Source organism: Haemaphysalis longicornis, unplaced genomic scaffold (assembly GCF_048455015.1).
Source record: "Haemaphysalis longicornis isolate Haplotype H1 unplaced genomic scaffold, Haemaphysalis longicornis Haplotype H1 scaffold_9, whole genome shotgun sequence".
In the NCBI taxonomy this organism is placed as follows: domain Eukaryota; kingdom Metazoa; phylum Arthropoda; class Arachnida; order Ixodida; family Ixodidae; genus Haemaphysalis; species Haemaphysalis longicornis.
In genome coordinates, this window is record NW_027526460.1 from 92001269 (window position 1) to 92029078 (window position 27810).

General features: G+C 46.3%; 1 protein-coding gene and 20 non-coding genes across 21 annotated transcripts; all 21 read right to left on the bottom strand.

The window, feature by feature from the left end:
• Positions 1-8243, bottom strand: LOC144153728 (uncharacterized). Its single transcript, XM_077685419.1, has 5 exons — positions 8084-8243; positions 6772-6833; positions 3377-3472; positions 1702-1725; positions 1-127 (listed from the first exon to the last, which is right to left on the bottom strand). Exons 1-5 carry the CDS (start codon positions 8238-8240, stop codon positions 71-73), a joined length of 396 nt encoding a protein of 131 aa, XP_077541545.1. The 5' UTR covers positions 8241-8243; the 3' UTR covers positions 1-70.
• Positions 8244-20906: 12663 nt separating this feature from the next.
• On the bottom strand, positions 20907-20978 carry Trnad-guc (transfer RNA aspartic acid (anticodon GUC)). The gene has a single exon. It is a non-coding gene; the product is annotated as a tRNA-Asp (tRNA).
• A 429-nt stretch (positions 20979-21407) lies between these two features.
• On the bottom strand, positions 21408-21479 carry Trnad-guc (transfer RNA aspartic acid (anticodon GUC)). Its single transcript has one exon. It is a non-coding gene; the product is annotated as a tRNA-Asp (tRNA).
• A 70-nt stretch (positions 21480-21549) lies between these two features.
• On the bottom strand, positions 21550-21621 carry Trnad-guc (transfer RNA aspartic acid (anticodon GUC)). The gene has a single exon. It is a non-coding gene; the product is annotated as a tRNA-Asp (tRNA).
• A 70-nt stretch (positions 21622-21691) lies between these two features.
• On the bottom strand, positions 21692-21763 carry Trnad-guc (transfer RNA aspartic acid (anticodon GUC)). The gene has a single exon. It is a non-coding gene; the product is annotated as a tRNA-Asp (tRNA).
• A 70-nt stretch (positions 21764-21833) lies between these two features.
• Positions 21834-21905, bottom strand: Trnad-guc (transfer RNA aspartic acid (anticodon GUC)). The gene has a single exon. It is a non-coding gene; the product is annotated as a tRNA-Asp (tRNA).
• A 70-nt stretch (positions 21906-21975) lies between these two features.
• On the bottom strand, positions 21976-22047 carry Trnad-guc (transfer RNA aspartic acid (anticodon GUC)). Its single transcript has one exon. It is a non-coding gene; the product is annotated as a tRNA-Asp (tRNA).
• Positions 22048-22117: 70 nt separating this feature from the next.
• On the bottom strand, positions 22118-22189 carry Trnad-guc (transfer RNA aspartic acid (anticodon GUC)). The gene has a single exon. It is a non-coding gene; the product is annotated as a tRNA-Asp (tRNA).
• Positions 22190-22259: 70 nt separating this feature from the next.
• Trnad-guc (transfer RNA aspartic acid (anticodon GUC)) lies at positions 22260-22331 on the bottom strand. Its single transcript has one exon. It is a non-coding gene; the product is annotated as a tRNA-Asp (tRNA).
• Positions 22332-22401: 70 nt separating this feature from the next.
• Positions 22402-22473, bottom strand: Trnad-guc (transfer RNA aspartic acid (anticodon GUC)). Its single transcript has one exon. It is a non-coding gene; the product is annotated as a tRNA-Asp (tRNA).
• A 70-nt stretch (positions 22474-22543) lies between these two features.
• On the bottom strand, positions 22544-22615 carry Trnad-guc (transfer RNA aspartic acid (anticodon GUC)). The gene has a single exon. It is a non-coding gene; the product is annotated as a tRNA-Asp (tRNA).
• A 70-nt stretch (positions 22616-22685) lies between these two features.
• Trnad-guc (transfer RNA aspartic acid (anticodon GUC)) lies at positions 22686-22757 on the bottom strand. The gene has a single exon. It is a non-coding gene; the product is annotated as a tRNA-Asp (tRNA).
• Positions 22758-22827: 70 nt separating this feature from the next.
• On the bottom strand, positions 22828-22899 carry Trnad-guc (transfer RNA aspartic acid (anticodon GUC)). Its single transcript has one exon. It is a non-coding gene; the product is annotated as a tRNA-Asp (tRNA).
• A 70-nt stretch (positions 22900-22969) lies between these two features.
• On the bottom strand, positions 22970-23041 carry Trnad-guc (transfer RNA aspartic acid (anticodon GUC)). The gene has a single exon. It is a non-coding gene; the product is annotated as a tRNA-Asp (tRNA).
• A 70-nt stretch (positions 23042-23111) lies between these two features.
• Positions 23112-23183, bottom strand: Trnad-guc (transfer RNA aspartic acid (anticodon GUC)). Its single transcript has one exon. It is a non-coding gene; the product is annotated as a tRNA-Asp (tRNA).
• A 70-nt stretch (positions 23184-23253) lies between these two features.
• On the bottom strand, positions 23254-23325 carry Trnad-guc (transfer RNA aspartic acid (anticodon GUC)). The gene has a single exon. It is a non-coding gene; the product is annotated as a tRNA-Asp (tRNA).
• A 70-nt stretch (positions 23326-23395) lies between these two features.
• Trnad-guc (transfer RNA aspartic acid (anticodon GUC)) lies at positions 23396-23467 on the bottom strand. The gene has a single exon. It is a non-coding gene; the product is annotated as a tRNA-Asp (tRNA).
• A 70-nt stretch (positions 23468-23537) lies between these two features.
• Positions 23538-23609, bottom strand: Trnad-guc (transfer RNA aspartic acid (anticodon GUC)). Its single transcript has one exon. It is a non-coding gene; the product is annotated as a tRNA-Asp (tRNA).
• A 70-nt stretch (positions 23610-23679) lies between these two features.
• Positions 23680-23751, bottom strand: Trnad-guc (transfer RNA aspartic acid (anticodon GUC)). The gene has a single exon. It is a non-coding gene; the product is annotated as a tRNA-Asp (tRNA).
• Positions 23752-23821: 70 nt separating this feature from the next.
• Positions 23822-23893, bottom strand: Trnad-guc (transfer RNA aspartic acid (anticodon GUC)). The gene has a single exon. It is a non-coding gene; the product is annotated as a tRNA-Asp (tRNA).
• Positions 23894-23963: 70 nt separating this feature from the next.
• Positions 23964-24035, bottom strand: Trnad-guc (transfer RNA aspartic acid (anticodon GUC)). Its single transcript has one exon. It is a non-coding gene; the product is annotated as a tRNA-Asp (tRNA).
• Positions 24036-27810: the final 3775 nt, after the last annotated feature.

Sequence of the window (27810 nt, forward strand, 5' to 3'; positions counted from 1 at the left end):
TAGTGGAAACATGAACACATTTATTCAGGTGAACAGATTTATTCAGCGTGGAAATCCTTCCGTAAATGAACTAGTGGCTCTCCCGGCATTCGGCCAGGGCAGCACGAAGAGCGGTCTTAGTCTCCTCCTGGAAATACAAGAAGACGTCATTTTAGTATGTATATAAGGAGGCTCAATAGGGTATTTTGCTTGAGCAGTTATTTCCTACAAGCACTGCTGTTCTGGAAAGAATTCCAGCTGCCGCTTTGGTAGCTAAGAACGTCGCGTAATCAACTGCCTACCTAGGCTGTTTTTCAAGGCGTCGGGAAAAAAAAAACATGATAGTGGCTTCTGGCTGCGCGTTGAAAGTCTGTAGAAGGGCTAAAGTAGCGCGTGGCCATTTTCGACGGGGCGTCGCGTAGCGTAGGTGCGATTTCAGCTTTGACAGGGTACGTGACAATTTGAGGTGGTCCTGGAAATTACAATCGCATAAGGACAGGTTATTTTTGTTCCCTACACAAGGCCTGGCAGCAAAACAGAGAATTTACACGCTCTGTTAATGCCACACAGTGGGCACATTGAACTTGCATTGTTAACTGCGCGAAGGTACAAAACCATGTACCCAGGAAAGTTATTTTCTTTAATACCGATCGCGTTAATGAGGTCCGGTGATCCCTTACTCCGCGTCTTTGAGCGTTTATTAATTGAATCAACAAACTAGGCCAACGGACTGCTTTCTTGAGAAAAGTATACCGATTTCCTTTAAAAGGCTTAAATTTGTGCTATTCCGATGCTCTGTGCCTAAACGCTGTCAGACTAAGATGTTTATTTCAGTAATAATCCATTCACGAGCACTTGCTGCACAGGGTCAAGCACGGGGGACTAGAAATATATCGCACGCGCTAAAATGCTGCCTGGCCAATCACCGAAATAAAGGTTAGAATCATCACAAGCAAAGTGGCCAGTCACCTTTAATGGTTTGCTAGTGAATATAGCGAAGCGCTTTTCACCAAACTAAACCTGCGCAATTGGGCGAGACAAACCCCCCCCCCCCCCCCCCCCCTCCTTGTGCAAATAAATAAACTGGTTCAGGCCATTAGAACGTCACTCGTGAGCGCAGCTGTTCTGGACCTTGTGATTGATTACAACGGCAAGGAGTGGAAACGAGGTCAAGAACGCAACAAAAAAAGAAACGAGCCAGTTGTAGATTGTGAACCCTTTAACCCCTCCGCGAGTCTTCACGCCATCAGTGTTGTACTTCTGCCGCGCTAGTAATTTCTTAACTGACCGTACTCTTCAGAAAAACTGTTATTGACAAACTTCCCTGTGGGTTATATAAGTTTTATGATATTGGACCTAACTAAGGCGAGCCTTTAGCAGTCACGGAAGGTACTTTGAAAAGAATATCAGAGCCTTTTGTGATTTATTTACATTGAATTTTTCGGTTCACGTAAGTTGTGTTTGCAAAGTTTCCAGTAGTTTGCCCTTCACAACCAAGGTGCGCATTTGCTCACAGTCGTCTATCGTAAACATTGCAGGATGGATTGCACTTCTTCAACGCGTCATCATCTAATCTGCTTGTTCATATCCTACACATACTGTGTAGTCATAGAGGTAATTTTCGCGTGCGCCCAACAGATGGCCGTCTTGAAAGTGAAACTGTACACTGCATGCTCAGCTCACTTTGACTGAGAGTGCAAGAACTTTGTGAGACGAACTTACCGAGAAGAAGTCGGCATGCTGCGCCTGCGAACAGAAATAGAAAAAAAAAAAAGAAAGCGATCAGCCGGCACCACAGCTAGCGAGCTTCAAGCGATAGGAACACGAGGGTGGCGAGTGTTTCTCTTTTTTTTTTGTACACTATTAGGGTAATACCAAATACCTTGTTTCGCTATTTTCAGCAATTTCGCGCAGTATTGTCTCATACAAACATTTATTGCTCTTAACCTGGACTCTCGGCGGCCATTTTCGGAGGGAAAGATTCTGTGCCACTGGCCTTCTCAGTCATCCGCTCAGAAGGCGACTAAGGAACTATTACGTTTTCTACGGGCGACGAACTTGAACACTAGGCTATAGACTGAGAGCCTCCAGTGTCAATCACTGTCAGTGCCTCCGTGCTGGGCATACGTGTCTGGTCCAACTTTTCCTCTTTTTTTCCTCTCTCTTTTTGGGCCATTTCCCCTTTCCCACGTGCAGGATAGCAAACTAGGCTGTAGCCAGGTTAACGTTCCTGCCTTTCTTCTACATTCTTCCTTCCTTCCTTCCTTCCTTCCTTCCTTCCTTCCTTCCTTCCGTATGAGTTTAAAAGTGCGCTATCAGCGTGGTCGTTGAAACGGTTGAAACTGCCAGTTCAAACAGTTCAGAACACACACACAAAGTGAACAACTTAAGAACTTGTGAACAGTTCTTCCTGTGTCCAGCGGTGGTGATATTTGTATGGCAGTAGGAGCGCTAGAGCAGGGAAGGAAGAAATATGAACCCAGTTCCACCCAGTGCAAAGCCTGGTGAAGCAGCGAAGTGCGTGCTCTCCTTACGACGATTTCAATGGGACGAGCTACACTGCGACGGCTGGGATATGCCATACCGCCACTGCAAGACCGTAAGGAGCGGGTTCCACTCCAACTCAGACAAGCCATCAGGGTAGTCCCCATCCCAAGAAACATGCACCCACTACACAACAAAGCTCGACGCATAGCAAGAGTACGAGCCATAAATAATAAATACGGCGACAATCCAACAACAAGGTATACGGACGCGTCTCCATACAGAAACAAGCCAGCCCACGTCGTGTGTATCACCAATACAGCGGGGCAAGTAACGATAACAGAAGAGTTAGAGCAATTTTCTGTCGTCTTAGCGGCTAATTGTCGTACAATTTGTTTCGGAATACTTTCGAGAACTCAAGAGTTCCAGCGACTTTCTGTAATCACACTCGATTCTTCCGTAGAAGGCCACGCTTCACTGTGCAACTTCCAATGTAGGAAGGCCAGCTTACAAAGACCAAGCTTACACCAATCCCACTAAAGTAGGCTTCACCTCTTGAACACTGCATTGCTGGGAAGAGATGTTTTCAGGGGCAATATAAGCCGTCCTCAGTCAAAAATAGAACGCCTTAGTAGCTTTTTTTATTTTTATGTTTTTTTACGGGGAATTGGTTTTTGCGCAACGGAGAAACCTGCTCCCCAGGGACTGAGACAGAATACCAGTAGAGACTAACGTCAAGACGAGCCCTAGAACAACTCCGCTGGTGAAAAAAAATCACCCAGAAGATTTGTCCTGGCTCTCCGAGAGAGCGCACGTTCAGGCGACACGCTGCGGTAATGAAACGCGCGTGACACGCCAGAAGAAACATGTAACTCAGGTAAGGCATGCTTGGCTCGCCAGGAACCACACTCACGTGGGTGTCCCGGCTCAGCTCGCAGACCTTCGTGAAAACGCAGTCCAGGTCTTCACATTGGAGTCGCGACTTGACCTCGTTGAACTTTCCGCGAGTCTGGCATGGTGATTGGGGGAAGAAGAGTCACGTTTAGTCCACACGAGAAGATGTAGCACCTACATCGATATCACAGCCCAAATTACCTTAAGATCTTATTTTAAGGTATTGACGCTGTGAAGCAGCAAGTCTAACATTGCAGATCTAACGACCCGCTTTTAAATAGCGGCTGCTTATATTCACTTCTCTTCTTAGTTTCCGGGATTCTTGAACCTTAAAGGAACACTGAAGACAGAATACAAGTAGCCGTAGATGGAAAGATTAGCCAATCGAGAACCGGATATACCACTCTTACGCGTGGCTTTTCTTTGTGAGGTAAAACATTTCGAAACCGTGCCGAGAGGTATCTTCGCCTATGTGTGTACCGCGCAACTTATACCGGAAGTGGCTGAAATTGCTTGACGCCTTCAGAAGATTAAAAACTCCACTGGAAGTTTTCGTAGTGTCATGTTGGAACGTTGAACAACAAAAAACAAAGCTAGCAAAATTACTATGGGACCCCAACCGATCGATGCCGCGGGAACCCCAGCGCCAACAAGTTCGTTGGCTGCCACTGGATAGCGCTGCTCGTCCACACTTGCCGTGGCACCGAGAGGCTTGCGGGGCTGCGCACGCACGGTTGGTTCGTCTCCAACATTCACCTTAAAGGAGCCATGAAGATATAGTACAACTTCGTTTTAATTTGAAAAAAAAACTAGGATTCAGTATCTCACTCAGCTCCATTACAGCCACAAAAGATGTTTTTTTTTAAACAAAAAAAGCAAGAAGTATTTAAAACTTTAAAATTTTGCGCCACAGTGACGTGTTATGCGCAAGGATAACGTCATACGGGCCAACAATACAACATAATTTTCAGTGAGTTAACTGCACGTTAGCATTCAAGTGATGCGGTCAAATGGAACTAGAGGCACCATTACAGACGTCCAGTCATGTGTTGTCGCGACAGGTCAGTTAGGCGGCCGCCAATCTCACAAACAAGGTTCCGTGACGTCATAGAAAAGTTGCGGAAAATTGGCTAGGGGGTCGCGACTGCTTCAAACGTTTTCTTTAATATCTCCGTTATTTGTTCGAAGATTGCGATGATATTGGTATCTATGTTATCGGGACTAAGCAGTCTTTCTAATAAACCAACTTGTGTTTCGTCTTCATGTCTCCTTTAAAGGTGCAGCAGGCTTTTCTTCAACGAAGTGTCAATACTGATCACGGCTCCCACGAAGGAACATTTTGCTTGGTGGCCCGGAGCAGCAAAAGACGTGGGACTTCGGGAAAGCATGACTAATTTGACCGAAACTGACGAAACAGCTTCGTGCGTCGTAGCGTTGTATTCGGACCCTGTTTATCGTGACGCTAAGAAAGGAAAATTTTTGTTTGATGAGAAATTTATCAGCAATTAAGCACATTTGGGCACTGAATCACCGCTAAAATGGTTATGGGAAGGTCAGACTTTTGTTTCGAACTAACTTGCTGATTGCATTCAGTGTCCCTACAAAGTAATGAACATTTTCCAGTGCATTCCAGCCGAAAATTGTCAGCAATATTGGGGCAACATCTGGCGTCTATTCCACAATTCTGAAATTCTCGTCTCCGTGGCACTGATGGAGAGCACGCGCACCTTGGGACTACATGGAGCATGACCATTTGGTTCAATCGCTAGTTCTAAGAATATTTTGTGCGCTTTTTGAAGCGCGCAGTTCGTGGTATCTTCTGGTAGGTGGCAGAGATAATAGGCACCAACGACGTGCATTCACCTTTCACGCTGGTTCATTGGCTGACGGCAAACGCCTAATGTGAGGACACAAAGATTGGTCTACATGGGCCAATTGCGCTACACGAAGAATGGGCTGCAACGTTGCTAGCTATTCTAATAAAGTTGGGCGCCGACAACTATCATAGCGGCGGGGTACAGAAGTAGAAGGGGAACATACGGTGCAGAAGAAACAGGTTCAACCTGTCTATTTCTGCAGGGCATCTCGGGGTACTGTAAGAAGTACCGCACAAGTGATGATGGTCGTCGTCATAATTGTAACCATCGACTGTCATCCATGGCCCCCACAGCGTTGATTCCGCCCCACACGCTATCCATGCCCTATACGAATATATTTCCTCCGTAAAATTTTCGAAAGAGGTCCTGTCATTCAGTTAGCTGTGTGACTGCACCAACACATCGTAAATTGGGACAGCTTGTCAGCGGGCCCGTACTCACGAGCGATATAAAAGTATTAAGCGAACAAGGAGCGAAAGATGAAGCTTTCAATCAAAACAACCCAGCCGCTTGCCAAGGGGATTTGTAACCAATGGGTTAAGGGTTGATGGACCTTTCCAACGCCGCCCTCAATTCCCGCAAACGTGGTTGAGCAGCGGGCTACGGACTGGCGCGGCGCATGAGCCGTTTAACCCTACTGCTCGCCTGGACGCATTGAGGACAACGCAGCGGCCTTCTTGCCGCCGCACGACACGGCCCGTGCAATACAGACTCCGGTTTGAGAAAAAGGAGCCCGTTAAAATGGTGTAATGCGTGCTTTTGTGCACCATTTCTTGCTTGTGTCCATTTATACAGGAATATGGCGGAAACGGGGTCGCAAACAAACTTTCAAAACAAGCGAGCCATTTGTTCACTCATACTCGCAAAGCTGCCAATATGTTTTCTGGGTCACAACGCTTGCTCAATGACCAATGAGTGCGATCAAGGGAGCGAATAAAGCATGATGACGCCAAGAATGTGGCTCGGAATGGTCTTTGCGCTAGGATATTAACCAACGAAAGCACAGAGCTTTGCACTGCGCAGTGCGGCAGCCCAGGTCATAGGTTTGAGTCGTGTATGCCTTGTTCGCCAAACTTTCAAACTTGCATGCCGCGACTGATTATTGGGGGGAATTGTAGCATTTTCCCTGCAAACGGGCATTTTCGCTAAAAAACGAAAATTGGTATTTGCTGAATGAGCCTGACTTCTTTCGTCAGCGTGATGCTTGCTGTATACACGAATCTATAGTATTTTTACCATCTTGAAGTCCCGCACTCTCCCACGGACAGAAAAGGAAAAATAGAAACCATGGCGGCATGGTTTATCCTTTTTCTTCTTTTGTTTTGTCTGTGCCAGAGGGCGCTACTTCAAGATGTTAAAGTTCCACTACCAAGTAGCCCAGTTGAGGGTTATTCTATTGTACTTGGAGTTATGTTTTGTCCTCACGCGCGTGCTATTTGGTACTACCGTTGAGAGAAGAGCTATTGAATTGGCGATGTTGTCTCATGTAAATAACGGAATAGGCGCCATTAACTTGCAAATACCGCTGTGGACTCACCTCCTCGCTCACGTGTGTCTTCAGGCATTCCACAACCGCGTGCCGGGATTCGGCTGGGAGGCCTGAAACAGGAAGGCATATGTTTTGACTCAAAGCTGCCAGGACATGTTGCATTTCTGACGCATAGAGTCACGTCATTAAACTTGCCAATAAATGAGCTCCTGGCATTCGTATTATTCAAATAAAGTCTTTCTTGGATATTGCAATTTTTCATAGCTGCGAAGCTGTCATCGGAAAGTTGCAACTATACGAAAACTCGTTGTCAAACCTAAATCGCTCCTGGAAGAAGTATTTGGCCAAATGTTATTATTGCTTGTGGAACACTTTACGAAAAACGAAGGTCGTGAGCATTAACTATGTATACTCCAAGTTCCCATATGCCGTAAATAGTGTATTGCTGAACTGAGATATTCTTTTCATCAAACATCTAATAATGTAACACTGTGTCGAGTACTAGTGCGCCTGTGTAAGTTGTAATATAGTACAGTAATTGTGCTTATTTTTTTTACCAGCATTATTAGCTTCTCACTAACTCTGAGACTACTATGTATGCTAAGCGAATTAGCAGAAAGCCGGTAGGAACAATATATATTTGCACTGAAACACCCATTTCGTAATAACAAAATTACCGTGAGCCTTCTGGTGCCAACCAGTGATAAATTTATACTGGATTGGTTGTTTCGATAAAAGCGATTAACACCACCGCACGAATCTCAACAAACTTTTACGAATAACGTGAGATCCCTGCAATGAGGAAAAAGCCTTCCACTTTGAGCTTGAGTGTTTTCGTATCAGTAGTTTCAATGGTGTATACCTGATTAAGCAATCGGCTTAATTAGTGTTAAAACCATTCAAAGAAAAAAATATTGCGAGCCTTTCGGTTTTACTTTCTCTCTGAGACTTTTGTTTTCTTCTTGTCTACTAATTTTTCCAATAAAGCGCCTCGATAAGATGAATAAACGGAATGCTTTAATCCTTTAGAATCCGTTGTTCTCGCTAGCGACGTACCCAGCGACACTCGGAAGACGTAACCGCTGCCAGACTCCGCGCGAATGCAATACGTAACCCGAACTGACACCCTGTGCGGGCCTTTGTGCGGAGAATTGTGCGGTCCTTGCTGTAACATGGGGGCAGGCGATATGTGTAACTCGCGGCTTAGGGACTTTCGCGGCCTACTTTCACGCACGGAGTCATCCGAACTGCAGCTCCCGTAACCAGGCCCGAGTGTGTGCCTCAGTAGAGTAGTTCACGGAGCCAATGAGTAACGCAGTTGTCCCAATGCAAGGCCAATAGATTGGCGCGTGGCACTCACTGCAGATGCCGTCCTGGGCGTAGGCAAGGCCGACGAGGGCGAAGAAGGCGAGGGCGACGACAGCCTTCATGGTGACCGGGGATATTGCGGGGCGGAGGGCGGAAGGTGAGAAAGAAACTGTGCAGTGGGTTCGAAAGCCGGAGTTCTTATAAAGCATCTTCCTCCCTTGGCAGCATGTACTCGATACTTGAAACCGCGCTGCGCTGGCACAATCCGTGATAAGCGTCTCCTTCCAGACCCGTCGCAAGCGGAAAGATAAGTGGGTTTGGGTCGATTCGCGCCCTCCTTCAGTTCGCGCGTACCTTTTCTTTTGCGTATGTAAAGCAGCTGAGACACAACACTTGTTTTTCCCCGCCCTGAGCACTGCCCTGCCTTCTTCTAAAAAAAACTGACGACAGCCGGCGAGATAAACGTGCTTTCTCGTTTTGCGCGACGCTGCAGTTACCACCCATGGATGAACTTGGTTTCGGAAAAAAAATGCGAGGAAGCGCTTAACACTGCTTACGCATGGCAGTGCATTTTGTTTAATGTCAGATTTGCAACGCTTCTCCAGAAAGCCGGCCAGATAAGCGTATTTTTCCCGTATTTTCCCTTTGGTGCAATACTGAGGATGATGATTGGTGTTTAGAGAGAGGGAGAATGCCTTTAATGGTAGAGGCGAGGTTAGCCGAGTCATTTCGCCTAGCTTGCTACGCCATATGAAAAAACAAAAATATGGCGGCTTGTGAAATAAGTAAAAATAAATAAAGAAATAATAAAAAAAATGAGGTAAAGCGCACCAATTTTGTAACGCATACACTGAGTTCAGCCATGAAGTTAATCACAACACTCGGTCCAAGCCAGTGCTACGCATGAACACGAGCAGTGCTTTGGTAGCTCGTACGGCCTGGCGTGGGTCCGACCAAGGGCCCCAAACTGCCCTCAGTTCAAGGCCTGCGTGGTGTGGCATACACAAAGTTGTAAGGAGAGTCTGCCTTGGGACTGTGGAGTTTGGACAGGCGCAGATGGCATGTTTGATATGTTCTGTCACATGGCTGGTTGCAAAGAGTGGTGATGAGCCCTGCTGAATTTTTCAGAGGAGATACCGTGCGTGTGCCACGTTCAGACGTAGGCGGTGCAGTACCGCTTCCTCATGCTTGCTAAGCCCTGGAGGCATCGTGAAGCAGCATATAGGGCCAATTAGATGCAGAGGCTTTTACTGAAGTTTGTTGTCGGTACAGATGCACCGCTTTGTTGTCCAAGCAATCGAGGGAGCGAGGGTAGCTGCAAAAGAACGGGCAGCGCTGGAACAGGGCCGATGAGGTTGAATTATCAGCTGCAGCATTTCCTGTGACTCGGAATTGCGCACGAAGACATTTTATTTATTTATTTATTTATTTATTTATTTATTTATTTATTTATTTATTTATTTATTTATTTATTCATTCATTTTTGCACACTGCAGCCCAAGCGGGCTATCGCAGGAGTGGATCAAGTACAGTGCAAAAAACAATGTGAGCTCAGGAGCCGCGTTATACAGTAATATTCAATGACCGGCAATCTCGTACAGAAATTTATCAAAGGGAAGGGAGCGGGATGAGCCGGGGAGAGAATTCCATTTTCATATAGTATGGGGAAATGTACTATGCATGAAAATATTAGTGCGGGCAAAATACGGGGTAACGTTGAGGGAGTGACAACTACGCGTAGTGGATGGTTCAGCGAGGATGACGGAATGATTTTCAGAAAGACGATAGTGCGAGTTGTTAACACGATAACGAAGCTTTAGTGATTCGATATTGCGACGCACAGCTAGTGGTGTTAGCCCTAAGAAATGAAGTGCATTAGTGGGTGAAAATTCTGAATCATAGCGGTGACAGATAAAGCGAACGGCTTTCTTTTGTACAGATTCAATCTGGTTTATTTCGCCTTTCTTATACGGGTTCCAAACTGGCCAAGCGTATTCGAACATGGGGCGTATAAGCGACTTGTAAGGAATCAGCTTTGTTTCCCTGGGTGCTTCAGCCAGCGTGCGTCGAAGGTAGCCAATTTTTTTCAGTGCCTTGTTTGTGATGGAATTGCTATGTTTTGACCAAGACAAATTTGACCTAAACGTAGCTCCGAGATATTTGTATTCAAGCAAGCAATCAAGCAATTGTGCGTTAAATGTGTAGCTGAAAACGGAGGGAGGTGTTCTATTTGTAAATCTCATTATAATGGTTTCACGAAAGTTAATTTTTCTTTGCCAGGTTTCCGACCATGAACAAAATTCAAAAATTGAAGTTGTATGCTGTGCCGCTGTTGTGTTGCTTGGAGGCGCAGATAAACTATCTGCTATATTATCTGATCTTTCGGCAGGGATGCTAAGTGCGCTAGAGTGGACCGGGAATCAGTGAAAGATCCCATATAATGGGTGGCTGCTTTAAGATGTAGTGAAAAGCAGCCCGCAACCTAGCGACCTCGGTAGCCATCGTTGACGTCTTATGGCTAAGTAAGACGCAAAAATGACGGTTCGTGACGAGGGAATCCAAATCCCAGTCGCTGAACAGACACCCGTCACTGATTGATTTCTGTACACATGCGTATGGACTCTACAGTTCGTATTAATGAGCTCCAAGGCAAACAATTTGAAAGCTGGGGCCGGTATGTGTGCCTTTCGCTTGGAGCCAGGCCAAGTGCTTGCGATTTTCATGGGAGGGAGCATTCCCGGTGTCTAATGGCGGGAGGCTAACTAGGGCAAAGAACGCCATATAAACGTCATTTAACGACAGTGGTGTAAACGCACACACTAACATCAGTCAGTGAAAATATTTATTTTATTCATTTATAGAATACTGCAGGCCATAAACATATGGCCCAAGCAGGAGTGGGAGGTGGTACAACGATAATGATATGACCAATTACATAGTCGTGCAGGTGTAGAGAAAGAAAGAAAGAAAAACTGAGAGGTATACAAAATATTCACAAGTAACATAAACCACACTTCAAAGTAATTTTCCAGAGATTTTAGTACATTTCCAGAATCAAAAATACGATGCGGCAGTTTGTTCCAGTCTGTTATCATGCGAGGGAAGAAATAGTACTTAAAGTTGTTAGTGAAGAGAAAGATAGGCATGAAGTTGACGGAGTGGTATCCTCTTGTAGGACGCGAAGATAACGGAGTGAGGACATGGGAGTGGTCGGTAATACTATTTTCTTTGAAAGGTAAAAGAGAAAACAAACTCTAGCTACTCTTTTTCGCGACTCTAGAGTTGGGATTTCGTTATTAATCATTAGTTCTTTCGGGAAGTCCGACAATAGGAAGCGATTAAAAATAAAAGGAACAGCTAATGCTAGGGTTTTTTCAATATCGTTATTCTTTTTTAGTATGCGGATCCCAAACCTCAGACGCATATTACAAACAAGGCCGTTATTGTTAGTAGCCTATTGAATATAATCGTAAGAGTTGCTTCAGCCTCAAGGACAGTGTTTACAATACTGCTGCATGCTAAGGATTCTCAGGCGACGCTAGCCACACCGCCGCAAGAGTGCGTGCAACCATCTCTATCTTCCCTCAGCACCATGTAAATATTAAAGACATTTGTCTTTTTACCATTAAGATGCGTTTCTTCCAGACATACGTCCCTTGGCTGATTGGAATTTAATATCCCGTATACGAACACCATCTTAACGTTGCACCTATCATCTTTCGTTCCGTTGCTCGCCGACTCGTCCTCAATGTAGGTTGAACCCTTTTAGTGAGCCTCCAAGTTTCTGCCCTGTAAGTGAGTACCGGTAAGATGCAGCTGTCATACACTTTGATCTTCAGTGACAACGTTAAGATGTAAGGTGTAACGTTACGGGACAAGATAGGAGCGTAGTGGGCCAGAGAACAAGCGCATCTTAATGATGTATTAGTAGAAACAAAGAAGATATGGGTGTGGGCAGGGAATGCATGTAATGCAAAGGCAAGACAACCGTTGGTCATTAAGGGTAACAGAGGGGATCCTTAGGTAAGGCAAGCGTGGTAGGGGGCGTCAGAATGTTAGGTGGGCAGATGAGATCAAGAAGTTTGCAGGGGTAAATTTTTCGCAGTTAGCACAAAACCGGGATCATTGGAGATCTGTGGAGAGGCCTTCGCCCGGCATTGGGTGTAGACAGGTTGACATATAACGAGGACGATGATGATGATGATGATGATGATGATAATATATCATCAACGTTTTTAGGAAGGTTTCTGCAGTGCTATTGAATGATCTTCTCTCCCCTTTGTTTTTGGTATAGAACAACCGGAGTGTGCGCATGTGTATGTATTGTCTTTTGGGCAGTGATTTTCGGAGGGCTCCTTTTTTTTCTCTCTCTCTCTCTGTCGTATTGGACGCCGGAGCTCGCTTCCTGCGCTGCGATTCAGGCAGGAACTGTATGATGTCGTCGTCAGATGTCTTGCATGGGAGTTTCCGACGAATCGGGCTCCCTAGACCTAGCACCGTTCCTGATGCCCTGCGCCTGAGCCGCCACCGGCGAAGGCGTCAGGGGCGCCGCAGGTGGCACGGGCATTATGGCCCGAGTGGGAGACGCTGCGGGGCAACCCTTGTCCATTTCCTGTCGAGCGGAAACGGTGGCAACGAAACGGTGGGAGTGGAAACAGCATATCTCCGGACAAAGTCCTTCGTCGGCGCGAGGTGAAAGAAATTAAAACGTCTTAGGCGATGAATTACACAACAGTGTTTTCGTATTCACAACGCCTATGAAGCGCTTAGGTCTTCTCAGAGATTTTAGGGGCGAAGCACCTTAGGACCTGGCTTTGTCCGGGGCATCCATGTACACATGTTGGCGTCTATGTACAGTGTTGCACATACGCCGGGAGCATTGCATTGGAATGGATTGGGTTGAATTTGATGGGATTGCATTAAATTAAATTGTATCAGAATTGGATTGGATTGGATTGGAATAGTATATAGTGTTCACTTCATTTACATGCGCGTGTGGGCAATGCCATGGGCGATTTACGGTAAGTACGATCCCCAGTGCTTCGCCCTCTCGTCATGTTTCCCTTCGTGGAGATGCGTGAATTTTTTTCCCTTGGCAAGCCTTGCTAGCCATGGCAAAGCGCTTCTTCCACTCTGAACCAGTAACACAACTGATGTGCACGGGCGCGAGTGCGCTACTGCGTGCGTGCGTGTGCGTGTGTGTGCGTGTGTGTGCGTGTGTGTGTGCGTGCGTGCGTGCGTGCGTGTGTGTGCGCGTGTGTGTGTGCGTGTGTGTGTGTGTGTGTGTGTGTGTGTGTGTGTGTGTGTGTGTGTGTGTGTGTGTGTGTGTGTGTGTGTGTGTGTGTGTGTGTGCACGCGCGCGCGCGTGCGTGCGTGCGTGCGTGCGTGCGTGCGTGCGTGCGTGCGTGTGCGCCAGACTCGGATGAAGGGGATAAGGCATGAAAAGATCTTTCACGTACACATCACTGTTAAACCATACTGCCCGAAAGCACACACAACCGGACGTACCAGTCTTTTTTACTGTGGAGTCCAGTGTGCCCCGATAATTTAAAGAGCGCCTTTGATGCGCGACGTGCCATTGCTGTTGTGAGTCACAAATCAAGAACATCCCGCAAAGAGATCTGCGTGGACCCACGCTGCCGGCCCAGAGAAACCTGAGCAGTGGTACGTTGAAATTCGTAGCACGGGGACGCTCCGAGAATTTGCTTCAGGTACTCCCGACCTGCACACGTCTGAAACAGGGCGGATAAGGCCTGTCGAAGTTTGAAAAGAAAATCTTTCTCCTGGGCCACATTGAGCGTGCCCCCCGATGGAGGACAGCTTCGTCTGCACAGACGGGTTGGTATCCTAAATCGCGTTTGTCTATTATGCGCAACGTTTGCGCAGGTTTCGTTGAGGTCTGTCCACAACGAACGCTGAGAGCTCTTAACAGTCTTCTTTGCGTTTCGTGAAAGGCTTGGTAAAGCTGTTGACTGGGCTAGTTGGTTATTCATAGTGGTGATACGTAGCGTTTTTAAAGCAAAGCTTTCTACCTCTACTAAGTCTAGTAAATGATTTTTGAGAGACTTTTTGAACAATGGAAATGAAGTGCAACACTTTATACTTGTACGTACCTCATTCCAAAAATATATCGCACTGAATGCGGAATTTTTTTTCCCATAATTGGTATGAGCGGGGGGTGACAGGAAATATTTATTAGCCGCAAACCTGGTCACCACTATTTTTCTGCAAAAGGTCAGGTGCAATAAATGGTAATTTCAGGTGATTATAAAGCAATTTGTGGAATAAGGTGACGAGATTCAACTGAAACAAAACAATTACTGGCAAGATATTGTAAAAACGTAGTAATGTGTAGGCGTTCGACTGCGAAGAACTAGAAGTGACAATGCGTATTGACTTATTTTGAATGCGCTGTATTGATGATAAGTAACGAGCATATGTGCTGCCCTTGAGACTATACCGTAAGTAATATGACTATGAATGAAAGCAAAATACAGCGCCAGCAGTGCTTCGCGGGAAACGAAAGGGCGAACTTTGACCAATGCACGGATACCAAACGACGTCTTCTGCTTAAAGGGGCACTGACACAAAAATTTTGCATCTTGTTGTTTTTGGTGCGATAAGTAGCTAGTGACCTACTTATAACCTGTAGAAACCTCATTTGCTTCAGCGTGCGACGGTTGTTTAATTAGAGGCATTTTCAATGCGCCCAGTCGCTGTTTCGGTTTCAGCGAGTGCCGCGAAACGATGGATTGTGTGGATTTTGTGTGAACAAAGCTGACCACGTGACCGTCGGAGGGATATCACAGAGCAGAGCCGCCGAAGCACTGTCGAATCCGCATCGACGGCAGTTTCTGCGAATGCCCTAACGTACTGATCTAGTGAGGCGCCTAATTAAAAAGCGACCGTGGATGTGACGCAGGCGCTGCGAGTGCAAATGCTACCGCGGCTAAAGAACGACGCTCGAGACGGTGGGTGGCAAGACGCGCGCTGGGAGCAGCCGGCCGGTCAGCCTACAGGTCCGCCTACAGATGTGTTCGGCTTGGCACTGCGGCGGATATTCGAGTGCCGCTCTCGGAAGCGGTGCAGTAGACAATTTTTAATGCAACCCGCCATCGCATCATTAACTCCTCATGTAAGCCACCATGGTCGGGACTTGGGGACAATTTCGTGCAGCGGTAACAATATCACTCGAGCTACCTGCGCCGGCCTGGGCCACTTCGCGGCCGTGGCCGCCGCCTGCACAGCGACTGTGCGGGTAGCTCAGTGGGCTTTTCGGGCCTCCGGCGCGTTTTCGCATCCAATGGTAATAAACAGTAATAGAAACAGAGTGCCTGGAATCGCTGTAGAACTTTGGTCGCGGCCAGCTGCCCGATTAGCTGACGAAATCACGGTGCCTCCGCCGCCAACGATCGGGTCGTTCGTTGTCGAGAGCAGAAGCTCCGCCCTCCGGCCCTCCGATTGGTGCGGCGAGCCGGGCGAGCCGGCGAAAAACGCCGGCAGTGCGGAAGCGGCAAACACAAACTGGTGACGTGTTTGGATGTTGTTTATTTACACAATACCCTCGGGATGTCGATTGCGCGTGGTCCTCTGTTGGCTGCTCGGTTGCGTTTCGCACACTTTAAAATTGATTTTAAATATGTTCTAGGCTGTATTCGCCGCTGATATTTTGCAGATGATGTATATGTGTTCCCACCAATCTATCTCCGAAGTTATCTCGCCTTCAAAATTTTGTGTCAGTGCCCCTTTAAGATAGTCAAAGTGACTGCGAAAGGTAAGACATGGGTCCAGTTGTTTGCGACGAAAGACGAGATCAGTACATGCAGAAATGGAATGAATACCAAGTTGTATTACGGGAATAGTAGATGATGACTTCTGAGCACTTTTAAAGACCATAAATTTAGTTTTTGTGGGGTTATTAACTAAGCGATTACTGCTGCACCAGTTCACAATGACACTTAATGCAAGATTTAACTTTGAGATAAGGTCAAAAATGGTATTATCCGAAGAAGATATGGTTGTGTCACCTGCGTATAAAACACAGTGGCCACAGTTATAGAAGCTAAGATTATCAGGAAGATCATTAATATATATATAAAAAGCAAAGGACCAAATACTGAGCCCTGCGGTGCTCCTTGGTTAACATATTTTATTGCAGAGAAGGTATCTGCCGCGTGTACTGTGTACTGTAGGTCAAGTAGGTAATTTTTTAGGAATGTGCGCAGGTCCAGTTATGCCGTGGGGCTGAAGTTTATGAAACAATCTTGGTGATTTACTGTGTGAAAGGCTTTTGTGAGATTTAAAAAAACAGAACCCACTAAATTTCCCGAATCGATACATTTCATTATGTAAGCAGTTAGAGACAGCACAGCTAGATTAGTAGACCAACCTGGGCGGAAACCAAATTGGCTGTCTTTAGGCCACTTTAATTTGGGTAAATAGCTGTTCAGACGTTTAACAAATAATTTTTCTACTAGTTTACTAAGGCATAAAAGAATTGAAATTGTACCGTATTTGGTAACTGTTTGTTTATCGCCTTTTTTAAAAAACTGGAATTACGTTAGCTTTTTCTATGAATGAAGAAAATAAACCGTGTTTAAACATACGGTTGATAATATGACAGCGCTTTTCGGAAACTAAATGTGCAACCAGTTTTAAATGCCTTACACAAATGTCATCTAACCCAGGCCCTTTATTCCTTTATTAATTCCGTGTTCCTGTATTTTTAAGATTAGGAATGGTGGAAAAGACTTCATGTGGGAAAAGAAAGAATGACTGCGTGATACGTCCCAGAGAAGTATGCGGCTGCGCATTAGGGCAGTGCTTAGTATAACCGGAAGAAAAGTATTCTGAGAAAGAATCGGCAATTTCTTTGGGCTCGAAGAGGGTGGATCCATTGTTGTCGATTTTGATTGATTTGATTGATTGATTGTAGGGTTTAACGCGCTGACGCAACGCAGGCGATGAGGCGCGCCGTAGTGGAGGGCTCCGGATTAATTTTGACCACCTGGGGATCTTTAACGTGCGCCGAAATCTCGTACACACGGGCGTTTTTGCTTTTCGCCTCCATCAGAGAAGCGGCCGCCGCGGCCGGGAATCGAACCCGCGACCTCGTGCTCAGCAGCGCAACGCCTTAGCCACTGAGCCACCGCGGCGGGTGTTGTCGAATTTGGTTAGAGGGACATCAGTAAATGACTTGTTAAGAAAGGAGTTGAGCAGCTGACACTGCCTTTTGGGGTTAGTCCTATTTTTGTGGAATTCATTTTCGTAGTACCTTTTTTTTTATTGCTACAGCAAGGTATTTAATAGACTGCAGTAGGACTTGTAACGTTTAGCCAGACACATATTTAAGGGCTGACGCTTCTTTTTTCATACATGTTTTCTTTCTTCCTTAAACTTATTACAAGACCATTTGTCATCCATGGGTTTTACGGATACTTTTATTTCTTTATACATTGGACAGCACCCGTATTAGTCGACACGGCGAGTAAAAATGATGAGCAAAATTTTAGCAAGGCTGCAACGGAATCGGACATAGAGATAATAGGCGCCCAATCAGTTGTACTGAGAGCCTCAACAAGGGAATGAGAACTAAATGCAGAGGTAAAATAGCTGATATTGCGCGTGTGGGTTATGTCGGGAAGAGCGTAGAGATCGCCATACTCTACTATTACTCACCGGAAAATCAAAAAGAAAACACTCCCCGTCGGGGAATCGAACCCCGGTCTCCCGCGTGACAGGCGGGGATACTGGCCACTATACTATTTTTTTTCTTTATTGCCTTCTTTGACAGGATGACCAAACAAAGACACACGTAACTGATAATCTGTACACTCAATACTCAATACAAACACTAGAACTGCAGCCCTTCTTGGGCAAGCGGGGTGATTTCAATACTCTTTCATTACCAACAATGCTTCAATTGTGGGTAGCCACTCTGGTTTAGAGGGCTGAAGTTTTTGTATCTGTACAAAAGAACCTATTGACTCTTTGAAGTAGTGCCTGATGAGCCTGGCATCTGGGTCGGAGTAGCGTACCGCCATCCTGTTTCTCCAGATGCTATGTAGTCCATAGAGCATAATTGTGTCAAGCGGCACACCGTCCTCATTCTCAACATTCAAAAACCTAATACCGTAAGCATCGACAGGCAAATCTTTTTTGAGTGTTCGCTGTAGGATGTCCCAAAAGAACACCGCTCCCCAACAGTCCAAGAACACGTGCTCAATTGTTTCTGGCTTTCGACACAGAAAACAGTGCACACCCCATGGCACAAACCATCCCTTTTCCTCCATCCAGGTCTTTACTTCCAGTGTTCCAGTATGGAGTTTAAAAAAGCAAGCTTTCACTCCACCTGGGACCGTCATTCTTTTCACTCGCTTAAGTACATCTCTCTCAGGCCTTAGATTACACTTGCTGCGGTATATTGGCACTGGCAATACACTCTCGACGATATCTTTGTACAGTTTCTTCCGACTCACCCCGCTTAAGTACTCTAAAGAAAAACGCGCTGAAAGAAAACTGTCTGACCACACCACCTCCTTAAAAAATCCACGTACAGTTCCCCTCATGTACTCAGAGCTCACAACAAATTCAGGCAAAAGTCTTCCAAGTCGCAGCTGACAAACCGTCCTAAGAAACGCGTCTTCAACATCACGAAGAAACAGAAATCTATTGACCACTTGCCTTAAAAATAAGTGCGATAAACCAAGTCCGCCTTCACGCACTTTCAAAAAGAGGTTCGTTCTGTTCGTTCTTTCCCATGATGAACTCCAGATAAACACGGCGAACACACGATGAAGTTTCTGAATATTAGCCCTTGAACAATGCAAAACTTGCATTACATACCACAGCTTGCTTATAAAAAACAAATTGCAAACTGTGGCTCTCGCAAACATTGATAAACCCCACCCTTTCCACTTCTCTGTCTTTTCTCGAAGTTCCTTGAGTTGCTTGGTCCAGTAAGGGTCACTGTCTTGATAACTGTCTAGTGGCACCCCCAGGTGCTTAACAGGACTCGTGATCCACTGGATGTTGGCGAAAACGCTTGGCGTGGACTGCCATTCGCCATGCCAAAAGCCTAAGCATTTAGACCAGTTTACTGCACTACCGCTAGCCAAGCAAAAGTGTTTCACGGTTTTTACTACCTCGAGAATGCTTTCTTTAGCAGTGCAGAATACTGCAATGTCATCTGCGTACGCTAGTAGTAGAACTTCCGTCATTTGCAACCGAAAACCTTGAATGTTACTGATTTTAATGACACTTAAGCAAAACGTCTCAATATATATGCAGAAAAGGAGTGGGGATATCGGGCATCCTTGCCTCACCGATCGCTGCACCTGAACTCTATTTCCAACTGCCTTATGAACTATAAGACGGGTTGTGCATTTACTGTACGCCATGTGCACTCCATTTCGAATAACTTTGCCGACATTAATGTACTCTAAAATTTGAAATAAGATATCGTGCGGCACACGATCGAAAGCCTTCTCCAAGTCAATCTGGAGCATTGCGACTCCAGATTGTGTGGCATCACAACACTCCAGAATACAACGCGCCTTATGTACGTTAGTGAATATAGTCCGCCCTCTGATACCACAAGTCTGGTGTGAACCTACAATATCTGGCATTACTGTTTGGAGCCTACTAGCTAATACTTTCATTAAAATTTTATAGTCTACATTTGTTAAGCATATAGGCCGATAAGATTTCACATCTCTGAGTTTGACGGCATCATCCGTTTTGGGGATCAGTACAGTGTGTGACGTAGAGAAGGATGGGGGTAGTACGTCGAGATCGTATGCCTCATTAAAAATCATTTGCAACACCGGCGCAATTTCATTCTTAAATTTCTTATAAAAAGCAGCCGTCAAGCCATCCGGTCCAGGGGATTTTCCGGGATTTAGATTCTCTATAGCTTTCACGACTTCATCAAGAGAAATGGGGATTTCCAAGTATTGTTTTGTTTCTTCATCTAATCTGGGCATTAACGTCAGAAAATCTCGCTTAAATCTTTCATAATTAACTTCATGTTTTGCGAAGAGCTCACTATAGTACTGAAAAAAGACAGTTTCTATAATGTTTGTATCACGAGTAATTGTTCCATTATTTTCTATTTCCACGATGTCATTGCGCTGCGCATGCCATTTTTCAAGGCCTAAGGCTCGTTTGGACGGCATCTCGCCCGCAGTTATCTTTTCAGCCCTTGCCCTTACAAGCGCGCCACGGTAACGCTCTGTGTCTATCGCTTCAAGTTTTTGCTTTACTGTCCGTATGTCATTTTTGTACTCGCCAGGTTTCATGCATTCTTCGGCTAACAAGGCTTCTAAGTTTGCCCGCAATAAGGCTTCTTGCTTTGTCGCCTCATGTTTTAGTAGGCTCGATCTTTCAATTGCTTTGATTTTTACACTCTGTTTGAAGAGTTCCCATCCTTCAAAATGGCAGCTGCCCACATTTTTCAAACTTTCTAGCAACGTAAGCGTATTAGCTACGAACACGTCATCTTCTAAAAGCTTCCCATTTAGTTTCCACCCTTCCCAACTAAAGGCATTCTTATTTTTTGTTTTCCTGCCAATGCAAAACAAAACCAAGCAGTGATCACTGAAACTCACCGGACAAACTTCGTATTCTCGACAATCTGGAATCCATTCTAAGGATAGATACGCTCTGTCCAGTCTAGCGTGGTTAGGACCTTGGAAGTGTGTAAAGAACACGGGCCCATTGTTAAAAGTCGCTCCAACATCTTCTAGATCACTTTCATTAATTACATCACTCAAAACAACTGTACTTGCATCCCGAAAAATGAGGAGAGATAAGTGGGAAGAGCGTAGAGATCGCCATGCTCTACTGTTACTCACCGGAAAAAGAAAAAGAAAACACTCCCCGTCGGGGAATCGAACCCCGGTCTCCCGCGTGACAGGCGGGGATACTGGCCACTATACTAACGAGGAGTTTTTTTTTTTTCGTTAATACATGAAAATTTTAGAGAGAAGTCAGCCAAGACAATTGACACACAATATAAACACTAACAGACAGAAAAGGGTAAGCCCGTCAGTCTAACAAAGGTCGGCACCAATTCAAAACTCAGGCAAGCAAACGCACGCATCCAAAAGATGCAGCCACTCTGGTGGATCACTCTGCGCGACGTAAACGCTCCGTACCAACGCCGCCTGTTCCCGAAAAATGACCTTGGTCGGCCTAGGGGGTTCAGCATGCCGATCAGTCATGCGGCACTTCCACAAGCTAAACAAACCTAGGAGCACAAAAACGTCATACGGCACCCGATTAACGTCCTCAAATGGCAAGAAGCGAGATAAGTGGGAAGAGCGTAGAGATCGCCATACCCTACTGTTACTCACCGGAAAAGGAAAAAGAAAACACTCCCCGTCGGGGAATCGAACCCCGGTCTCCCGCGTGACAGGCGGGGATACTGGCCACTATACTAACGAGGAGAGATAAGTGGGAAGAGCGTAGAGATCGCCATACCCTACTGTTACTCACCGGAAAAGGAAAAAGAAAACACTCCCCGTCGGGGAATCGAACCCCGGTCTCCCGCGTGACAGGCGGGGATACTGGCCACTATACTAACGAGGAGAGATAAGTGGGAAGAGCGTAGAGATCGCCATACCCTACTGTTACTCACCGGAAAAGGAAAAAGAAAACACTCCCCGCCGGGGAATCGAACCCCGGTCTCCCGCGTGACAGGCGGGGATACTGGCCACTATACTAACGAGGAGAGATAAGTGGGAAGAGCGTAGAGATCGCCATACCCTACTGTTACTCACCGGAAAAGGAAAAAGAAAACACTCCCCGTCGGGGAATCGAACCCCGGTATCCCGCGTGACAGGCGGGGATACTGGCCACTATACTAACGAGGAGAGATAACTGGGAAGAGCGTAGAGATCGCCATACCCTACTGTTACTCACCGGAAAAGGAAAAAGAAAACACTCCCCGTCGGGGAATCGAACCCCGGTCTCCCGCGTGACAGGCGGGGATACTGGCCACTATACTAACGAGGAGAGATAAGTGGGAAGAGCGTAGAGATCGCCATACCCTATCGTTACTCACCGGAAAAGGAAAAAGAAAACACTCCCCGTCGGGGAATCGAACCCCGGTCTCCCGCGTGACAGGCGGGGATACTGGCCACTATACTAACGAGGAGAGATAAGTGGGAAGAGCGTAGAGATCGCCATACCCTACTGTTACTCACCGGAAAAGGAAAAAGAAAACACTCCCCGTCGGGGAATCGAACCCCGGTCTCCCGCGTGACAGGCGGGGATACTGGCCACTATACTAACGAGGAGAGATAAGTGGGAAGAGCGTAGAGATCGCCATACCCTACTGTTACTCACCGGAAAAGGAAAAAGAAAACACTCCCCGTCGGGGAATCGAACCCCGGTCTCCCGCGTGACAGGCGGGGATACTGGCCACTATACTAACGAGGAGAGATAAGTGGGAAGAGCGTAGAGATCGCCATACCCTACTGTTACTCACCGGAAAAGGAAAAAGAAAACACTCCCCGTCGGGGAATCGAACCCCGGTCTCCCGCGGGACAGGCGGGGATACTGGCCACTATACTAACGAGGAGAGATAAGTGGGAAGAGCGTAGAGATCGCCATACCCTACTGTTACTCACCGGAAAAGGAAAAAGAAAACACTCCCCGTCGGGGAATCGAACCCCGGTCTCCCGCGTGACAGGCGGGGATACTGGCCACTATACTAACGAGGAGAGATAAGTGGGAAGAGCGTAGAGATCGCCATACCCTACTGTTACTCACCGGAAAAGGAAAAAGAAAACACTCCCCGTCGGGGAATCGAACCCCGGTCTCCCGCGTGACAGGCGGGGATACTGGCCACTATACTAACGAGGAGAGATAAGTGGGAAGAGCGTAGAGATCGCCATACTCTACTGTTACTCACCGGAAAAAGAAAAAGAAAACACTCTTCGTCGGGGAATCGAACCCCGGTCTCCCGCGTGACAGGCGGGGATACTGGCCACTATACTAACGAGGAGAGATAAGTGGGAAGAGCGTAGAGATCGCCATACTCTACTGTTACTCACCGGAAAAAGAAAAAGAAAACACTCCCCGTCGGGGAATCGAACCCCGGTCTCCCGCGTGACAGGCGGGGATACTGGCCACTATACTAACGAGGAGAGATAAGTGGGAAGAGCGTAGAGATCGCCATACTCTACTGTTACTCACCGGAAAAAGAAAAAGAAAACACTCCCCGTCGGGGAATCGAACCCCGGTCTCCCGCGTGACAGGCGGGGATACTGGCCACTATACTAACGAGGAGAGATAAGTGGGAAGAGCGTAGAGATCGCCATACTCTACTGTTACTCACCGGAAAAAGAAAAAGAAAACACTCCCCGTCGGGGAATCGAACCCCGGTCTCCCGCGTGACAGGCGGGGATACTGGCCACTATACTAACGAGGAGAGATAAGTGGGAAGAGCGTAGAGATCGCCATACTCTACTGTTACTCACCGGAAAAGGAAAAAGAAAACACTCCCCGTCGGGGAATCGAACCCCGGTCTCCCGCGTGACAGGCGGGGATACTGGCCACTATACTAACGAGGAGAGATCAGTGGGAAGAGCGTAGAGATCGCCATACTCTACTGTTACTCACCGGAAAAGGAAAAAGAAAACACTCCCCGTCGGGGAATCGAACCCCGGTCTCCCGCGTGACAGGCGGGGATACTGGCCACTATACTAACGAGGAGAGATAAGTGGGAAGAGCGTAGAGATCGCCATACTCTACTGTTACTCACCGGAAAAGGAAAAAGAAAACACTCCCCGTCGGGGAATCGAACCCCGGTCTCCCGCGTGACAGGCGGGGATACTGGCCACTATACTAACGAGGAGAGATAAGTGGGAAGAGCGTAGAGATCGCCATACTCTACTGTTACTCACCGGAAAAGGAAAAAGAAAACACTCCCCGTCGGGGAATCGAACCCCGGTCTCCCGCGTGACAGGCGGGGATACTGGCCACTATACTAACGAGGAGTTTTTTTTTTCTTTATTGCATATTTTGTCAACAACACACACATTACAAAATCAACCTTTGAGGTTGAAGACAATAAACCTCCGCCAAACTTTTAGTTGGCGCTGAAATGTTGGTGCACTTTCATTACACTAAGCTCATTTAACAAACACAAAAATTCATGATCACAATCATCATTATTCACCACATCTCGAAGACTACAGACGTCTTCAACAAAATAACTATTTACAGACCGCGCGTCAACTGAATTGTGACGAACGTCCATTCTGCTACGCCATATTGCGTGCAAACCTAAAAGAAAGAGCAGGTCGTATGGAATAGTTTCCGTGTTTACTGAAAGGTATCTAATTCCTTCGGCTGTTAGTGGCAAATCTTTTTTTATAGTTCTTTGAAGGACGTCCCAGAAAAAGACTGCGTCCCAGCAATCCAGGAAAACGTGCTCCACATTTTCGGGTTTTTTGCACAAAAAGCAGTCTGAACCCCACGGTAAAAACAGCCCCCTTCGCTCTTCCCATGTCAGTACCGGAAGGGTGTCCGTGTGAAGCTTAAAGAAAAACGTCTTTGCAGCCCCTCGCACTGCCATTTTTTTGACCCTCTTTAAAACGTCGCGGCCGGTGCTGTCACGGTATCTGGATCGGTAGATTGGTTCGGGGAACAGGGATTCAGTTAGGTCTCTGGAAAGACGCTTACGGGAAACATTGGACAGGTATTCCATCGAAAACCGGGCCGTGAGAAAACGGAAGGATGCGACTACTTCCCGCAGAAAACCGCTACCACTATGCCTTACATAGTCAACAGATGAAACAACAAAATTTGGCAGGGCTGTCGCTAGTGACATTTGCAAATAGGTTCGAATTAAAGGGTCTGTCTGGTCCCTTAAAAAGAAAAACCTTGACACAAGCTGTTTCACAAAAAGGTGTGGTAACGCCAGACCACCATCCTCCAGTCTGCGGAACAAATCGCTGCGGCTTGTTCGCTCGAAAACCGACTGCCAAACGAAAACTGGAAACAGGCGATGGAACTTTTGCACATTCATCCGGGAACACGATAAAACCTGCATTATATACCAAATCTTGGCCACCAGAAACAAGTTGCACACAGTTGCACGCGCAAAAATAGACAATTTTTTACCACCCCATTTTTCTGTCTGCGCACGCATTTCATGCGCCCTATCGCCCCAGTACGCCGTATTTTCGCGATACCGATCCAATGGTACCCCCAAATACTTTGACGGCGTTGTGAACCACTGGATGTTTTCGTAAACAGCAGGTACCTCTGCCCATTCCCCATGCCAAAGCCGGACAGTTTTGCTGGCGTTTAATTGACTACCCGTTACATCACAAAAGCGTTGCGTCATGCGCAGCGCCTTACTCACACTTTCTTTGTCTGAACAGAAAAAAGCCACATCGTCAGCGTATGCCAACACCTTTACTTCGCATGCCTGCAGGCAAAAACCACGTATGCTACTACTGGCAATTATCTTTGCACACAAAGGTTCGATATACAGGGCAAAAAGTAGCGGGCTCAGTGGACACCCTTGCCTCACTGAGGACTGAACGTGTATTTTATCTGTTAATTCCTTATTAACAATTATTCTAGTATTACAATTACTGTAGGCCATTTTAACGCCGTCTTTAATTACCGACCCTAAGTTAACATGCTGCAGTATTTCAAACAGTATTTCATGACATACACGGTCGAAAGCTTTCGCCAGGTCTATTTGTACCATGGCTACCGTTCGAAAGTCGGCATCACAGTACTCCAATACGCTGCGGGCTACATGAATATTTGTAAATATAGTTCTTCCCTTTATACCACAGGTTTGGTGAGGCCCTATTAACGATTTGATAACGCCTTGCATACGTTTCGCAAGAACTTTCATTAATATCTTATAATCAGTATTAGTAAGTGTAGTAGGCCTGTAGCCAGTTACTTTGTTCGATTGATCGCTGTCCTCCCCCTTCGGTATCAACACCGTGTGGGCATTTCCGCAAGACGGCGGTAGACTCCCACGCTCATAAGACTCAGAAAAAACCCCATGAAGTAATCCCGTCACTTCTGCCTTAAACTTCTTGTAAAAAAAAGCACCAATCCCGTCAGGCCCCGGCGATTTGCCAGAGTTCAAATCATTTATGGCGTCCTCGATTTCGCTTAAGGTTATCTCCCTTTCCAGAAGTGCTGTCTCTTCACTTTCCAGCTGCGGAAGACAGTTCAGAAATTCTGTTTTAAACCCTTCTTTAGGTTTTCGCAGAACAAACAAATCTCGATAGTACTGTGTAAACGCACGAGCTATCTCGTCTTTGTTTTGAGTAACTACACCTGCCCACTCAATTTCTTTTACGTCTTGCTTACGTGAATGCCTTTTTTCGTCAGCTAGAGCGCGTTTTGTCGGTTGTTCACCTGCGAACATTTTTTCCGCACGAGCCCTCACGGTTGCCCCACGGTATTTCTCGACATCAAGGTCTTCCAGGGCGCGCTTTGTGTTTCTTATGTCATCTATAAAAAGGCCGGGTTCTTTTGTTTCTTCCTGTATCAACTGCTTAAGGATACTTCGGAGGCCTGTTTCTTTTTCTCTTTCTTTCCTCTTTATCTCACTTGATCGCTCTAGAGCGATCATTTTAATGTTTTGTTTAAAATTTTCCCAGGCTTCACTTTTGCTGTTACACTTCAGTGCATACTTATTATCAAAGACATTTTTAACCCTGTCGAGAAAAACCTTAACATCAAGCAATTTTGCATTCATCTTCCAAAGTGACCAGTTAAAATTGGACTTTGGTATTGTTTTATACCCCAGTGAAAATGCGACCAAACAGTGATCGCTAAATGACACTTCTTGCACTTCGTAGTTGTTACATAACGGTGTCAAATCCCCAGAAACATCAATGCGATCCAACCTCGCGTGACTTGCCCCCTGGAAGTGTGTGTAAAGAACCCCTTTCCCATTTCCTGCAATCATGGCCACATCTTCCAACGAACTGTCGGCTGTAATCTTTCCAAGTAGCTTCGCGCTGCGATCAGCTACCCCATCTACCTTTGACCTGTCTTCAGGAGAGCAAACACAATTAAAATCACCGAGAACAAGCAAAACTTTCTCCCTTTCAAAATAACTTTCAATGCTTTCGAAAAACTCATAGCGGGGCTTCGCTTTTGTGGGGGCGTACACACACAACACTCTGAACTCTACATCTTCATAAACAAAGTCACATAAAACAAATCGTCCAGTTTCACTGCTCACTATGTTTCGAACAACGATACCTAGGGACTTTCTTAGCAACAAGCAGCAGCCGGCTGATAGACCGACTGAGTGGCGTACAGCAACATCAAATTCCGCACCAAAAGGTGCTACCACACTGTCAGTGTGCTTTTCGCTCTCAATTTCAGTTTCTTGAATGCCAATGACATCCAAATGCTTTTCGCGAACAAGACTGCTGAGGTTTAACTGGCGCCTTTTTGACCCGAGTCCCCGGACATTTCCCTACTCTGAAGGGCGTTCTGAGTTTAACAGTCATGAGGCGTAGTAGCACCCGGACAGCATGGTATCAAACAGACAAACAAAATAGCTACTGTAACAAAGAAAAAAAAACCTGGTCAGCTTCTACTTCATTAATTTGCTGCAGACGTGTCAAAGACACGGACCGGGATTCTTTACCGTACCTGCCCTTTCCCGCTGCTGCCTTTCTGCATTCGTGTTCCATTCGTTTCAATTTTTAAATGCAGAGCATTTCAGTAACTCACGATTTCACCCGCGTTGACGTCTGTCGTAGTCCGCACCGTCGT

Excerpts from the sequence above, each read along its gene's own strand:
- LOC144153728 (XM_077685419.1), bottom strand. The coding sequence starts at position 8,240 with ATGCTTTATAAGAACTCCGGCTTTCGAACCCACTGCACAGTTTCTTTC. Across the intron at positions 6,834-8,083 it reads CGCCCAGGACGGCATCTGCA|GCCTCCCAGCCGAATCCCGG; the intron begins GTGAGTGCCACG and ends TTCCTGTTTCAG. Across the intron at positions 1,726-3,376 it reads AGCTGAGCCGGGACACCCAC|GCGCAGCATGCCGACTTCTT; the intron begins GTGAGTGTGGTT and ends TTCTGTTCGCAG.